At 45.6% G+C, this 15,273-nt stretch overlaps 2 protein-coding genes and 1 long non-coding RNA gene across 3 annotated transcripts in view; 1 reads left to right on the top strand and 2 right to left on the bottom strand.

The window, feature by feature from the left end:
• Positions 1-15,273, top strand: part of LOC309330333 (uncharacterized protein) — a 69,810-nt gene that overhangs the window by 38,826 nt on the left and 15,711 nt on the right. The window lies entirely within an intron of this gene.
• On the bottom strand, positions 3,083-5,119 carry LOC309330488. Its single transcript, XR_014151430.1, has 2 exons — positions 4,100-5,119; positions 3,083-4,049 (listed from the first exon to the last, which is right to left on the bottom strand). It is a non-coding gene; the product is annotated as an uncharacterized lncRNA (long non-coding RNA).
• The window catches only part of SEC14L2 (SEC14 like lipid binding 2), a 34,814-nt gene continuing 26,087 nt past the window's right edge, over positions 6,547-15,273 (bottom strand). Inside the window, exons 9-12 of the mRNA XM_081842002.1 lie at positions 12,213-12,319; positions 10,680-10,819; positions 9,598-9,767; positions 6,547-8,541 (exon numbers count right to left, since the gene is read on the bottom strand). Coding sequence (XP_081698128.1) covers positions 8,393-8,541; positions 9,598-9,767; positions 10,680-10,819; positions 12,213-12,319 — 566 coding nt within the window. The 3' untranslated portion in view covers positions 6,547-8,392. The remainder of the gene's footprint in view (positions 8,542-9,597; positions 9,768-10,679; positions 10,820-12,212; positions 12,320-15,273) is intronic.

The following is a 15,273-nucleotide window of genomic DNA, read 5'->3' as shown; positions in this document are numbered from 1 at the left end:
AATGATTAAGATGTTAGTGCTACCAAAGATGTTGTTTTTATTCCAGATGTTACCAATATTAAAAGGAGTGGTGATTTTTAAGGAATGGCAAAGGACGATTTCCAGATACATATGGCAGGGCAAAAAGCCGAGAATTAAGTATAAATTACTAACAGATGCAAAGGAAAGGGGAGGCTTTGCCCTGCCAGATCTGAAGTTATACTACGAAGCATCGTGTCTTTGCTGGTTAAAAGAATGGATTAAACTCAAAAATACAAAACTCCTAGACCTGGAAGGATTCGACAACAGATTTGGGTGGCACGCGTATCTTTGGAAAGAAAAGAAGAAGGGATATAAAACTTTTGAAAACCACATCTTCCGGAAATCGTTATGGGAAGTTTGGGACAGATACAAAAATATATTGGAAGGGGGGGTGCCACATTGGCTATCCCCGTTAGAGGTCATGGGGGTCAAAAAAGAAAATATGAGAAGCGATTGGATTACCTATGGAGATTTGGTGGAGAAAGAAGGAGGAAAGTGGAGATTAAAACCATACGAACAAGTCAAAGAATATGTCTTTGATTGGCTGCATTACCATCAAATAAATGAAATGTTTAAAAAGGATGTGAAAGAAAAGGGGTATAAAGAAAAAGATTCGAGATACCAAACAGAGATAGTGAATAACGACTCCAAAACAATTTCTAAAATGTATAAAATTTTGTTAGAATGGCACACAATAGATGAGGAGGTGAAAGTAGTTATGATTCAATGGGCCAAAGATTTAGGATACAACATAGACCTCGGTGATTGGCAGAAAATATGGAATGAAAACTTGAAATTTACGGCATGTGTCACATTAAAAGAAAACGTAATGAAGATGGTTTACAGGTGGTATATGACACCAGCAAAATTAGCAAAGATGTACAAAACCTGTAATAAATGTTGGAGGTGTAAGGAGAAGGAAGGTACATTTATGCACATGTGGTGGGACTGTAAAAAAGTAAGGGGGTTCTGGGAGATGATACACAATGAACTAAAGAAAATGCTAAAATATAGCTTTGTTAAGAAACCAGAACTCTTTCTGCTGGGAATAACAAGAACGGATATAAGTAGGAGAGACTGTAAACTGTTTCAATATGCTATCGTGGCAGCAAGGATATTGTTGGCCCAGAGGTGGAAACAAGAAGAGGTTCCGACTTTGGAGGAATGGAGGTTAAAACTAACAGACTACGCAGAGTTAGACAAATTAACAGGGAAAATTAGATACCAAAAAGACCAGAAATTCATTGAGGACTGGGGGAAATTTACAGAGTATTTGAAAAACATATGTGAGGATAGCACAACGCTAGCGTGTTTCAAAGAAGCTTTGTGAAAATAGAAGGAGTATTGCCAAAAGGCAAGCAAGGATAGAAATATAACATTTAATGGCAATATTTAATGAAGGAATGTGAGGAGAGGATTTGAACTACGAAAGATTGTCAGAGAAGTTGAGGGAGGTCCAAACAAGGCGAAATATGTGATATATAAATGGATTGGTTTATTGTTTTTTATGGAAAAATTTCAATAAAAATTTATTAAAAAAAAAAAAAAAGAAACCAGGCAGCTGCAGCTTTGACTATCCGCAGAGCTATAATTCCCAACACCCTTAAAACAACTACAGTTCTCAAGATTCTTTTGGGGGAGAAATACAGTAATGTGGTTACGGGACACAGTGTGTTCGCAGCTTGAACAGAAATGAAACCCGGAAAAGGGTGCTGATGGCTCAAATCTGAATCTGGGTGATGGAGCCGAGTCCGTTCAGACCACGAGATGGCGCGCTCGTTAACACTATCTAGCAGGGGATTAAATGGGGATTAGATTTAGGCTGAGGCAGCTGTGTTTGAAATCCGAGCTGCCAAGTTCTCCAGTTCACTTTAGGGCAGGAAACGAGTTGAGGGGCTCCCGGGCAGGCAGGCACGCGTCTCTATCTGCTCTCTCTGCTCCCCAGAAGTCGCTGCCTAACAGTAGGGCCGATTCCTAACTGCTTATTCATGTTCACGTTTGACACCCTCCTCCCTTTCATTTCAGTTAAAAACTCTCAGGATGGTTTCTAAAACAATGAGCAAACTAATTTTTAATGAGTTGTTCTTTTAAAATAAAAAACAACCCATGCAACAGGCTGAGCACATAAACCCCCAAATCAGGAATCAAAATCTAACAGAAAATAAAAATGTTTTCTTCTAGCACTAAAACAGATTACAACTCAGCTGCCACTTAGCAGATTTCCATAGCTGGGACAGCATTCTAGAAAAAGGATGTCTCTGTCCAGTCAGTAAAATGCTATCCTCAAGCGATCCTAGCTCATAAAAAGATATCGGACATGTTTGTAATATTTAGGTATTAAATGTACTTAAGGAGATCATGACTTGTTTGTTATGCCAGGAGCAAAACCTTCTTGACCAGTTGCCCCTGATTCCTCCAAAAGCATGTGCCACAACAGAGGCATGGCCTTCAAGGTATCACAGGTGTCTCTCTCGTTTTTCTTAATGAAAAAGCGGAACTCCAGGTTTAGGCTAATTGTACCCAAAGGCAGGAATTGGCGCATGATCCCTAAATCAACTCTTCCGCCCTTAACAAAGATGGCTAACACACCAGCCGGAAATGCCTCCCGTCCCATTTAGGTCCGCCTATGAAAGCACAGGCTGGTGGGCACATGATGTTGAGTGACAACCAGATACGAAGATACAAAAATCTGTTCGCATGCACGGTTCAAGAAGGAAAACAGAAATGGATTTTTATTTACAGTATTTTTTAAGAGGTATTTCTACCACTTCCTATGCAAGATCCCTTTAAAACTGGAATTGCAAGGAACAGGATTGCATGCAGCCTGTCACTGAACTGTAGAGATAATATGATCTCTCCCATTGAAAGGTACAGTAATTTGTTTTCGTCATGTGGTTTGTCAGAGCTTGGTTTGCTTGAAATCCAGTTCATTGTCTTCTTGGCTGTAGAAGTGAAGGTGCATGATTGCTCTCTCCGGCTTAATTTGATACAGGAATCACTACCTCCAAGCCCTGAAACCAATTAGATGCACAAAATTAATAGTAAAGAGCACATGCATGCATTTATATTTTTAAGAAATGGGTTTTATTTTTAAATATTTTGTTCAGGAACAATAAGCACAAAGCAAAACAGATATTTGGACGTCAGAAACTTCACACATTTTCTCAATGGTGGGTAGACCAAGTCAAAGAGCAAATACAGAACTAAGGTCTGCTTCTCCAGTTTGCTGTGACTGCCACCAAACACTTTTTCCCCAAGCCTTTGAAAGGAGGGGGAGGCACTTGCTGCATGGAGAGCCTCCCTCCCTCTGTTAAACCACACAGGGGCAGCCTGCCATTGAGCGTGATGACCACTTACATTTTTATGTATATAAGGGAGAAAGTGGAAAAACAATCCATCTTCAATACAGAGTAGTACTTATGCCTTTTCAGAAAGAGGAGCACATATTCGGGGAAAAACACATTTTCTATAAAATTTGCCATGCTGTGTCATCATCCGAGCGTTGACTTCTCAGCTCAAGTAATTCTCCAAACCAGCCTTTGACAGCCAATCAGGTGTTTTGAACTACAGCTTCCATCAGCTACAACCAGTACAAAACATTGGGTGGGAGAGTGGCTGATGTTTCCTTAAGCTGGCCAAGACTGTTCCCACATCTCATGTACTAGCCTTGTAATGAGAACCTAGAAGTTGTTTCTAACCTCTAGGAATCTTTAGCAGCTGTTAAGAGAAATGTTACCAGATCTTTGTGCAATACACCCACCCACACATGTGTGTGTGCGTGTGTGTCTGCAGATACTGAGGATGATAAGTCCCAACGGGCTTTTGTTTTGTTTTTGAATTGCCTGTTGTGTAATTTGCAAATACGCCTCTCACTAGTTCCTGAAAGCTCATTACTAGGGACGATTATCTATTTTGCTTCCTCTTATTTCCTCATTTTCTTAAGCTGAGTTCTCCGTATTTCCACATCCATTTGCATTTTTATTTTCAGCCCTCATGAGAATTCCTCAGCCTTTTAGAGCCTTTTACCACTATATATATATATATATATATATATATACACACACACACACACACACACACACACACACACCTGTTCGTATGCAATTTTGCCTAATATATACAATTTTGTAAATCCTCTCCCCTTCATATTTGTATGGCATTTTCACTAAGAGATGCATTTTGCACACACTGTACCCGTATATATCTATTTTGCACTGAAGACTTACACTACAAAATTCAGAGAAGTGCAAATTTCAAAGAATGGCGGTGTTTCCATTCTGGAAAATGCAGATTTGGTAGATACACCTTTAAAACATGAACTGAATTGCATTTCTCCCTCCTCCCCTACACATGTGGCTACTGTTCCCCATACTGTACGAGTTAGGAGCTTCCTGGTTTTATGTGTTATGGTTTTAGTGAATTTTCGGGGGGGGAGGGCAGATATAAGTGCTAAGGATACAGGGATCCCTAAATCTGACTCCCAGTTATAAATATATTGGTAGTGACAGGTAAGTAGCTGGCTAGCGAAAACGCAGGTGGAAAATGCATTGTCTGGTTGGCAAACTGTGAAGCTGCTCAACCGGTTTCTGCACCCTGTGGGTCTGCTATGTTTCTATCTGGCTGGTATTTCTGAGTCCAGTGTTAGTGTCAGCCAATTTAAACAACAGATTTTTAGTAGCGTCTGCTCAGCTTCCCATCTGGGAGACCAAGCAGTTGCATTGAGGCCATCCCATTCGCTTAGAACAGAGGTCTTTAGTCTCTCCTTAACCCCATACTTGGGACGCAGGTGGCGCTGAGGGTTAAACCACAGAGCCTAGAACTTGCCGATCAGAAGGTCAGCGACGGGGTGAGCTCCCATTGCTCAGTCTCTGCTCCTGCCAACCTAGCAGTTCAAAAGCACGTCAAAGTGCAAGTAGATAAATAGGTACCGCTCCGGCGGGAAGGTAAACGGTGTTTCCATGTGCTGCTCTGGTTCACCAGAAGCGGCTTAGTCATGCTGGTCACATGACCTGGAAGCTGTACATCGGCTCCCTTGGCCAATAAAGTGAGATGAGCACCTCAACCTCAGAGTCGGTCACGACTGGACCTAATGGTCAGGGGTCCCAGTGTGGTGTAGTGGTTAAGAGTGGTAGTCTCGTAATCTGGGGAAGTGGGTTCGAGTCTCCGCTCCTCCACATGCAACTGCTGGGTGACCTTGGGCCAGTCACACTTCTCTGAAGTCTCTCAGCCCCACTCACCTCACAGAGTGTTTGTTGTAGGGGAGGAAGGGAAAGGAGAATGTTAGCCGCTTTGAGACTCCTTAAAGGGAGTGAAAGGTGGGATATCAAATCCAAACTCTTCTTTTACCTTAACCCCAACTTCGGCCACCCAACTCAACTGGATTTATTGTATACACCTCTCTCTCTTCCTAAACAAGAACATGGAAATGAGATCGCAGAATGCAGCTGGTGATCAGAACTTGTAACCAATAACTCATACCTGAGCTTGCATATTTTTTTCTTCCCTCCCCACTTATTTTTTTCTTTTGTGCCATATATGTATGTTTTTGTTTAAGATTGCAAGACAGAAAGTAAGAAATGCCTTTTTTCAGTGATTTGTAAGCTATGATGGGAGACTTTCCTCCTTCCAGCTGACGAGTGGGATAAAAATTATTTAAATAAACCGGGTAGCAGTTTTCTGGACTGTACCACTTTATTCTACATTTAGAGGAGTACACTTTTGAATATTCTACCCTCTGTTTTCTTTTTCAAGAAAATACATGCCACAAATAGTAATTGAGCACATTGCAATTGATTCAGAGGAGCCCTGTCATGCTCACCCTCCCCCCAATGTAAGAGCACTTAAAAACCACAAAGACACCTTTCCCCATTGCCTGAAGTTTTGTAGTCCTTCCTTGTAGCCCTTCATATGTTGGACTCCATCTCCCATCAGCCCTAGCAGCCACCGGGCTAAGAGTTAGGGATCATGGGAGTTGTGGTCCAGGAACAACGAAAGAGCACCAGTTGAGGGAAGGCCTAGAGCAGAAAATTCACAATACCTCTCCAGCAGTTTATATTTTAGCTTCATGTTTCATTTTATCATTCTGATTGCATTGTTTTTAGGGTTTGCAACTATTAACTTCCTTAGGCCAGAGAAATAAGGCTACATAGGGAATGATTCCTCAGGAAGTTCTATACTATTGATGATATATTTTGTGGTTTTATATTTTGATTTTGTTCTGTGAACTGCCCTGAGACCTCCAAGTATAGGACAGTATATTATTATTATTATTATTATTATTATTATTATTATTATTATTATACCCCACAACCCCAACTGTAACAAATGACTCAAGTGCTGAACTTGTGCTTGAGTTTGCTTGTTTTCCTCATCCCTCCTCATCCCCCTTTCCTTTTGTGATGCAACTTGTGCATGGTAAGCTTGCGGAACAGGGATTGTCTCGTTCTTAATCTTTTCTGCAAGGTCCTGTTTTTATTCCCTCCCCCTGCCCCGAGAAACCCTACCGTGAACAGACGTAGCCATGCATACCAACTCAGATATTTATTAACATTTCTCATCTTCAAGGTAACTGAAAAACTAAAATTGAGGTGCGAGAGGGAGAAAAATAAAAGTGCTATGTTTCTGGACACTCTGGCCAGAACGTGTCCATCGGGAAAATTTTATTTCCTTGGGCCTCCGGTTTTCCACGCACTCAAGAATTTCGACAGAGAAGTTCCGAAGCAAAGAGATAGGCGGGGAAGAAGTGGCCTCTTCCTAAGCTTTTCCCTCCCTCTCTGAAAACGTGTCGCAGGTACAACTTGAAACCCCCTTGCTGAGCAAAGATCCCACAACCACCCCAAAAAACTAACTGAGGTGAGAACCTACCCTGTAAACTGCTTTTTAAAAAAATGTGCAGACTTTTCAGACATTCAGGACCAGTGCCATGCAGGCAGGTCTTGCACACCTGTTGCAGGTGCATGGAGCGTAAACGAGGCAGGTGGATTTAAGGCAATCCATTAATAGAAGCAAGCACTGCGTGGAGAGAGCCAACCCATCTTGCCCCCCTCCAATACATTTTTTGCTGAAACCTTGCCAGAGTTTGAGAGGTGCCTGCTGTTCTTGGGAATAGCCAGAACGAGGAGAGAAGAAAAGCAGCGCCTTCCAGTACACGGCTGATGGCAGCTGCTTCCGACGGATGGGTCCCGGGCTACGCAGGCCTGGTCTTGAAAGGATGGACTTTGCACCATGCTCTCTGCGCTTGTGGAATTCACTGCAGAGGGCAGTGATGGGCAGTAAGGGGAGGTGGCTTTTGAGGAAGCGGAGGGAGGCTTAAACGCATCCACAGAGGAGGTGTGGCTAACCTGCGGCCCTGCAGATGCCGTTGGATTCCCAATGCCCACCAGTGCCATCTGGGAGCACGGCCAAAGGTCAGGAATGATAGGATTTGTAGTCCAGCAACATCTGGAGGGCCCCAGGTTCACTCTATAACAGCCAGAAAGGGATTTGTTATTTTGGTAAAGGACAAACCAGAGCAGGGTCTTTTTGTGGACTACAATTCCCATCATCCCTGACTGCTGGTCCAGCTGGCATGGGATGATGGGAGTTGTAGTCCAAAAAAACCAGCTGGAGACCCAAGTTTGGGAAATCCTGTAGTAGAGAAATGTGGACGTGTTGGGTCAGGGCTGATGGGAGTTGTAGTCCAAAGCATCTGGAGAGCACTCAGTCCAATCCGGCAAGGAGTCCCGAAAAGTCCCCCTGATTTTTCAACCCTATGCCTACCGCAGGGCTGGGGAAATTCTGCTCCGAGGGCCACAGGCGGCCCTCAGCGTAATTTCAGAAGCCACCTGCACACAACCAGTTCAGACCTCTGGCATGAGCAATCCATTGTGGTCCCAGCAGCCTGGTGGGTTGGGGGGGGGGGAGAGGAAGAGAAAGAAGCAGTGGGGGGGGGAGAGAACAGGCGTAGCCCTGCCCACCACTGGTCCGTGGCCTGTGACCAATTAGCCTTGAGGAAATGCAGCCCCACGCCGGAAGGAAGGCCCGCCGGGTCTCAGGCGCCATGTAAACACAGAGGCAGGACTACAGAGCTTGAGAGACAGATGGCAGCTCTCCTCTGCCCATTAGCGTTGCCTAATCAATCCCCACTACCCTAGAAAAACTGCTGGTGGGTAACATCCCACAGTAGGGACTGGAAGAGACCAGTAGGTCTCCATATCCAACTGCAAAAATAATCCACCCCAACCGCCCCAAATTAAATTCCCCCACCATCCTTGGGAATGTTCCTTCCACTCCTCTGCCCCATAAACCCACCCCTCCCAAGGGGAAGAAGCGTTTTTAGAATTTCCGCCTTTGTGTGGGGGGGGTTGCAGGGTGGAGGGGTGAGAAAGCTCCATCAGGCGTGGTTAATCTTCAGCTCTTTTATCTGCTCCTCCACCTTCTGGAAGTCTTCTTCCACTTTCTTGTCCGGAAGTAGCACTTCGACCGAGTAACTGATTTTCTTGGCATGGATGTAGCTGTACGTGTTATCAAACCGCAGGACGTCTGCGTGGGCAGAGGAAAAGGACAGCAAGCGTCATGTCAGGGCTGCCACTGCCCCTTTCCGAAACTCTCGGGAGCCCAGAGTGCCACCAAGCAAGTACAGTTGTGCCTTGGTACCTGGATGTTTTGGCTCCAAACGCCGCAAACTCGGAAGTGAGTGTTCCAGTTTGCAAACGTTCTCTGCAATGTCTGATGGCTGCAGGAAGCCACACTTTGGTTTCTGAATGTTTTGGAAGTCGAACGGACTTCCAGAATGGTACCTCTGGTTACGTACTTAATTCGTTCCGGAGGTCCATTCTTAATCTGAAACTGTTCTTAACCTGAGACACCACTTTAGCTAATGGGGCTTCCCACTGCTGCCAAGCCGCTGGAGCATGATTTCTGTTCTCATCCTGAAGCAAAGTTCTTAACCCGAGGTATTATTTCTGGGTTAGCGGAGTCTGTAATCTGAAGCGTTTGTAACCCGAGGTATGACTGTACTATCTATCTATCTATCTATCTATCTATCTATCTATCTATCTATCTATAAATGGCTTGGCTCCCGAACAAATCGGCTCTCAAACGCCACAAACCTGGAAGTGAGTGTTCCAGTTTGCGAACATTTTTTGGAAGCCAAACGTCCGATATGGCTTCTGCAGCTTCCGATTGGCTGCTGGAAGCTCCTGCAGCCAATCGGAAGCCCCCCCTTGGTTTTTGAACAGTTTCAGGAGTCGAACGGACTCCTGGAACAGATTAAGCTTGAGAACCAAGGTACCACTTTAATATATTATGTATAATATTATCTGATTCCTGCATTGCAGGGCGTTGGACTAGATGACCCACGAGGTCCCTTCCAACTCTACAATTCTATGTAAGTACATGCTGTTCAGAAATGATACACTGGGGGGCTATATTGCACAAGAGCGTTATTACAGCGAATGATACATGCAGGGGGGCAGGTCGGAATTCCCCATGAAATTCTATGCAAAATAATGTTCATCCCTCCAGATGAACTCAAGTCCATTCAGGGAAGACTGGAGGGGGGGGGACTGGAAAGTGAGAGATCTGGGTACCACTTACAGATCCCTGGATCCGCACAGGTGATCGAGCCGTCTTCAGGCACCATGTGGGCGTTGTAGCGCTGGTTGGGATGCACTTCCTCCATTTCGCTGGCGTGCTGGCGCGCCCCAACTTTGGTCTTCAGGTAGACACCAAATCCTATATCGGCCCCGTCTGACATGAACTGCCACCTATAAGCAGGGATATCAGAGTGGAGTGGGGAGAAGTGAAGGACGGTTAGGAATTGTGAGAAGCATTCATTCCTCCGCATTCTGAAGTGGTACAGTCTGTGCCCCACTTTGCCTGGCGATGCCCCCATCCCCATGTCTAAAGTCCTCCTATGATGTTTGTGCAGAGTGTGTACAGTGGTACCTCAGGTTACATACGCTTCAGGTTACATACGCTTCAGGTTACAGACTCCGCTAACCCAGAAATAGTACCTCAGGTTAAGAACTTTGCTTCAGGATGAGAACAGAAATCGCGCAGTGGCAGCGGGAGGCCCCATTAGCTAAAGTGGTGCTTCAGGTTAAGAACAGTTTCAGGTTAAGAACGGACCTCCGGAACGAATTAAGTACTTAACCCGAGGTACCACTGTATTGTCCAGCAATGGTCCCTTGCATCTTTTATTAAAAGCTTACCGCTGAACAATAATGGTTTTAACGATGAAATAGCCTGTTTAATTCCAGTTCTCGTTTGGGGAGGTGATGGCTGGGTTAGACTGCTGGACTGGAGTGTGTGCCCACCCACCCCCTTGCCCTAAACTGCTGAACTCCAACTCCCATCCGCCCCAGCCGGCGTGGCCAACGGCCAGGGATGATGGGAGTTATAGTTCAGGTGGTGGAGTGGCCAGAGCATTCAGTTAGGCCCTGGAAGGCCAGAGATCACATCCCCACCGAGCCAAGAAACCCACCAGGTGACCTTAGGCCACAGTCACTCACTCTGGACCTAACCTACCTGGCAACATTGTCCTGTGGGTGAAATGGGATGAGAGAACCGCACATCACCCTGAGCTCCTTGGAAGGTGGGCCAGGAAAATATTAAAATAGGTGCGCTGCCAGAATTCCACTTTCCTCGGCCCACGGTTTGCTCCTGCCTCGGCTTACCTCAGGACACAGCCCGGGAAGAGGATCTCATATTCCAGCTGCTGCGAGGAGCCCCGATTCACCATTATCGAATGCTCATACTGCTGCTTCAGCTGGTCCCGTACGTAGTATTTCTTGGGGACTTCTCCACCATAGTTAAGCTGCGCACAAGACCACATCGTTGAGGAGACTGAGGCTGCTGAGACAACACCTGCTCAACGCTCCTTCCCTGCTGTTGTCCTCTACACTCCCTATTCCGATGCATCGAGCTCAGAGACTGAAAGAGCTGCTTCCCCCTATATCAGTATGAGCCTGGTTGCTGGGCAGGTCATGATGTCTGCCAGGCATTGATCTTGCATCTAGAAGCCTCCCCCTCAGCGGCCTGAAAGAAAGTCTGAGGCCTTTTTGGGTCTAGACAGCCATAGCCCTAGACCTGGCCTATGCTCCAGGAGTAGCCCATGCAGGTGCCCTACAACTCCCAACATCCCTTGATGGCAGCTCCATTAGGGCAAATGGGGCACTGCCCCTCAGCCTGACCTCAGCCAGTCTCCACCTGCATGCCTTAAGCGGGTGCCCTGAATATTGGCTGCTTCTTCTTCTTTAGTGCTGCGCTGGTAGAACTCAACAAGGAAGAGAAAGATGGGGACAAATCTACTGTCAGTTTGCTCCACCTGCCAGTGGCTCTGGCGCCACCTACTGTTCACCTCCTGGGCTTCCGCCCTATCGGCCCAAATGGGCACCCACCACCATTGCTGCCCCCCCCCCCAGGAAGAGGGATTGATTGTTAAGCCACTCTGGGAATTGTAGCTCTGGGTGGGGAATAGGGGTCTCCTCAGGATCATAGCTGTCAACGTTTTCCCTTTTTTAAGGGAAATTCCCTTATTCCGAATAGGATTCCTCGCAAGAAAGGGGAAAAGTTGACAGCTATGCTCAGGATACTCTCGGTATCCTGAACAAACTACAGCTCCCAGAATTCTTGGGGGAAGCCATGGAAGTGGTGCCATGATGCTTTCAACATAGGGTGTGAATGTGGCCCAAGTCTTAATTCTGTAAAAGCCATTTCTACTCGGAGCCAAAGTAATTGGCTCTGAATTGTTAGCTTTCTAGTGGTCTGTCTTAGTACAAGAGGTACGGCCTAGAAAATCTTGAGGAACTGATAATTAACCTAGCAGTCAAAGAAGCACTCCCATAAACAAAAAAACATTTGCTTATTATTTAGATGTTGACTGGGTTGTAATCAGCTCACACCAAGTTCTCTAGCAAGTGTGTGCAAAGCAGTAACGTGCTTTTGAGAATTTAAAGGTGGGCCACAAGTCCTGGAAACCAGAAGGAGGCAGAGTCAGTATCCCCTCTGCATGGCTGCCTGGGTCCAGCTCTTTCCACCTGCTTCCTGCCTTGCAGTCTTGTGTCTCATTTCCCTACCCAGACTCCCCCAAATTTTCTACCTCCTCCAAATTTAGGCCACCAAACCTCCCTAGCTGCTGGGGATAGACCCCTGCCCCACCCCGCCCAAGGGCTAAGGACCCCCGAGTGCTACCTGATGAGTGTCCATACCATAGTCTTGCATTTGGGGTCTCCATCTGGGTCTGTGAGGGTTCCCCCATATTCCTTGGGGATCTGTGAGGGGTCGATGTGCTTTTGCAAAACCTCCTTCCAGTTAGCTGGGAGAAAAGCAAGAGGGTTCATTTATTGGATAGAAATTGATTTCCAACCGACTCAATACAACATGCAAGCAATTTGTCTAAGGCAGGGGTTGGCAAAGTTTTTGTGGCTTGGGGCGGTTCACGGTTCCGCAGAAACATGCACAAACGCTATTTCTGGTGCTCCTTCCAGCGCGGAGGAGGCGTGCACAGCTTCCCATTGGCCACAGGAGCTTCCTGCGGCCAATAGGAAGCAGGCCAGCATCATGGGCCTTAGATTGCTGACCCCTGGTCTAAGGGGATTATGAAAAAGCTGGAGATTAACCAGCAAAGGTCAATATTCTCCAGAGCTGACATTTACTCTTCAAATATCTGAAGGGCTGTCATGTGGGAAATGGAGCAAGCTTGTTTTCTGCTGCTCCAGAGGTTAGGGCCAGAAGCGATGGATTTAAATTACAGTGGTACCTTGGGTTACATACGCTTCAGGTTACATACGCTTCAGGTTACAGACTCCGCTAACCCAGAAATAGTACCTCAGGTTAAGAACTTTGCTTCAGGATGAGAACAGAAATCATGTGGCAGCGGGAGGCCCATTAGCTAAAGTGGTGCTTCAGGTTAAGAACAGTTTCAGGTTAAGAATGGACCTCCGGAACGAATTAAGTACGTATCCAGAGGTACCACTGTACAAGAAAGGAGATTCCAACAGCATCAGTAGGAACTTTCTGGTGGTAAGAGCCTTTCAACAGTGGAATGGACTACCTCAGAAAGTGGTGGGCTTTCCCTCACTGGAGGTTTTTAAATAGAGGCTGGAAGGCCGTCTGTCAGGGATTCGTCAGCTGTCATTCCTGCATTGCAGGGGGTTGGACTAGATGAACCTTGGTGTCCCATTCAACTCTCCAATTTTATGATTCCTTGAGCCAGCCCATTTCTCTCTCATCCTTCCTGCACCCTGCTGTTGAGAACGCAGTGGCTGAACAGGTCAGTAACCTTGCGGCCACTTTTCAGGGAACATTCCTCGGTCGCTGGCCCAGGTAGGCCTCCGAGGGCAAACATTAGTCTCACTAACCAGGTAAGCAAAGGTCCCTGGAGTCCACAGTCCAACCCCCCCCCCAATATTTCCCCCTCCTCCAATCTGCCAGATTTTGTATAAGCCGCTAGCTGTCTGTGTCGTATCCTAGCCAGCATCTTAACACAAAGCCTTGGCAAGATTTGGGGTGCATTTGGGGAATACTGCGTTAGTTAGTTTTTTTATTTTAATAATTGACCAAAAAACAAAAAAAAGCAAATATAACAAAAAAGCAAAAAAATTAAACTACAAAGCATCATAGTCTGAAAGAACAAATGTACACAAAATATTAAGTAGTAATGCATACAAAGATTCCCTTTATAGAGCTTTATAAAAACAAAAATATTCAACAGTTTTATAAGGAAAAAAAATCAAGTCATATATTTAAAAAACAGCCATTCGAACTCTGCTCATTAGATACTTTTAGCTTTCCTAATTATAACATGGCTGCTTTGGTATGGCTTTCTAATGTTCCTTTTGCACTGTAGTAGCTGTTGGTAACTGTGGCTTTTAAAATAATATACCGGCACGTTGTTCAATCACATTTGCGGGAGTCATGTGACACAGTGGTGAATGTCACCACCACTACCCCGACCCTTTTCACACACAAATGGGCTTCAGTTCCCCTGTGAGCGCCTCCAAAATGGCAGGAAAGAACTGCCCCAAATGTCATCAGTTTCCTCCCAGGATTTTCCGGCTTAAGGGGTCTGCTAATAAGATTTCCCCCTGGAATCAGATAATGCAGAAACGAGCACTAAAGATGCTCTGTACTCCATTGATTTTTTCGCAAATGGCTTTTATGTGGTGAGAAAGCCCAAATATAAGATGAGAACTGCTGTGTGATTTCAGCCTTGGTTGGTTGAGGGGGATAGTAACATACTAGATTTCCCTCCCCCAAATACTTTCTAACCATCCCCACCTCCAAAACAACAATAATGCTCTGTGCATGTTTTTATATTCGGTATTGACAATACAGTGGTACCTCGGGTTACATACGCTTCAGGTTACATTTGCTTCAGGTTACAGACTCGGCTAACCCAGAAATAGTGCTTCAGGTTAAGAACTTTGCTTCAGGATGAGAACAGAAATCGTGCTCTGGTGGCGCAGCAGCAGCAGGAGGGCCCCATTAGCTAAAGTGGTGCTTCAGGTTAAGAACAGTTTCAGGTTAAGTACGGACCTCTGGAACGTATTAAGTACTTAACCCGAGGTACCACTGTATATCAGCCCTCCTCTCTCTTAACTAGCTCTGCCAAAACACCAGCTCCATCAGGTACCTCCTACCCAGAAACTGTTTCTATTATTTTTATTTTTATTTATTAAATTTATATTTTGCCCTTCATCCAAAGATCACAGAGTGGTTCACAACATAAAATACCAGCTGGCCACTATACGAACAACTGTTTAAGAATTGGTGGCCTGAGTTTGCTTTTTTCCTCTTCCCTCCCCATCCCTTTTCCCTTGTGTGTCGTGGGCGGAGACTGTCTTGTTCTAAGTGATTGGATGTGAGCCACTCCAAGAGCTCCCCCCCCCCCCTTTGGCTGAAGAGCAGGCCGCAAATGCCTCTAAATAAATAAAGAGGCGGGCGTGCACCAAGCCTTTCCCCAAGCTGGTGTCATCCAGAACTGTGGAAGATCGCTGTGCAACCGGGGCAGGGACGCAGCTTGTGTGCATTTGCTGTTTTACATTGCCAGAAGTTAAAAGAAGATAGGGATATGGCAAATTTACTTTTAAAGAGAAAGCTGGATGTTCAGCAAAAAAAATATGAGGCAGGTGGTGGGCGAGTGGAATAATTGCTCTGTCTTCCTGTGGCTAACAGCTCTGCTCCCATATATGACTGTGGAGTGGAGTTTTAAACAGCTAAGGGCAGATTTTCTGAATGGATTCATTCATTCATTCATTTCTGCTACCC

This window comes from Podarcis erhardii (genome assembly GCF_964252035.2).
Source record: "Podarcis erhardii genome assembly, chromosome: 15".
NCBI classification, from domain to species: domain Eukaryota; kingdom Metazoa; phylum Chordata; class Lepidosauria; order Squamata; family Lacertidae; genus Podarcis; species Podarcis erhardii.
The sequence above is the reverse complement of the archived record's forward strand: the minus strand, read 5'-3'. Positions and strand labels throughout refer to the sequence as shown.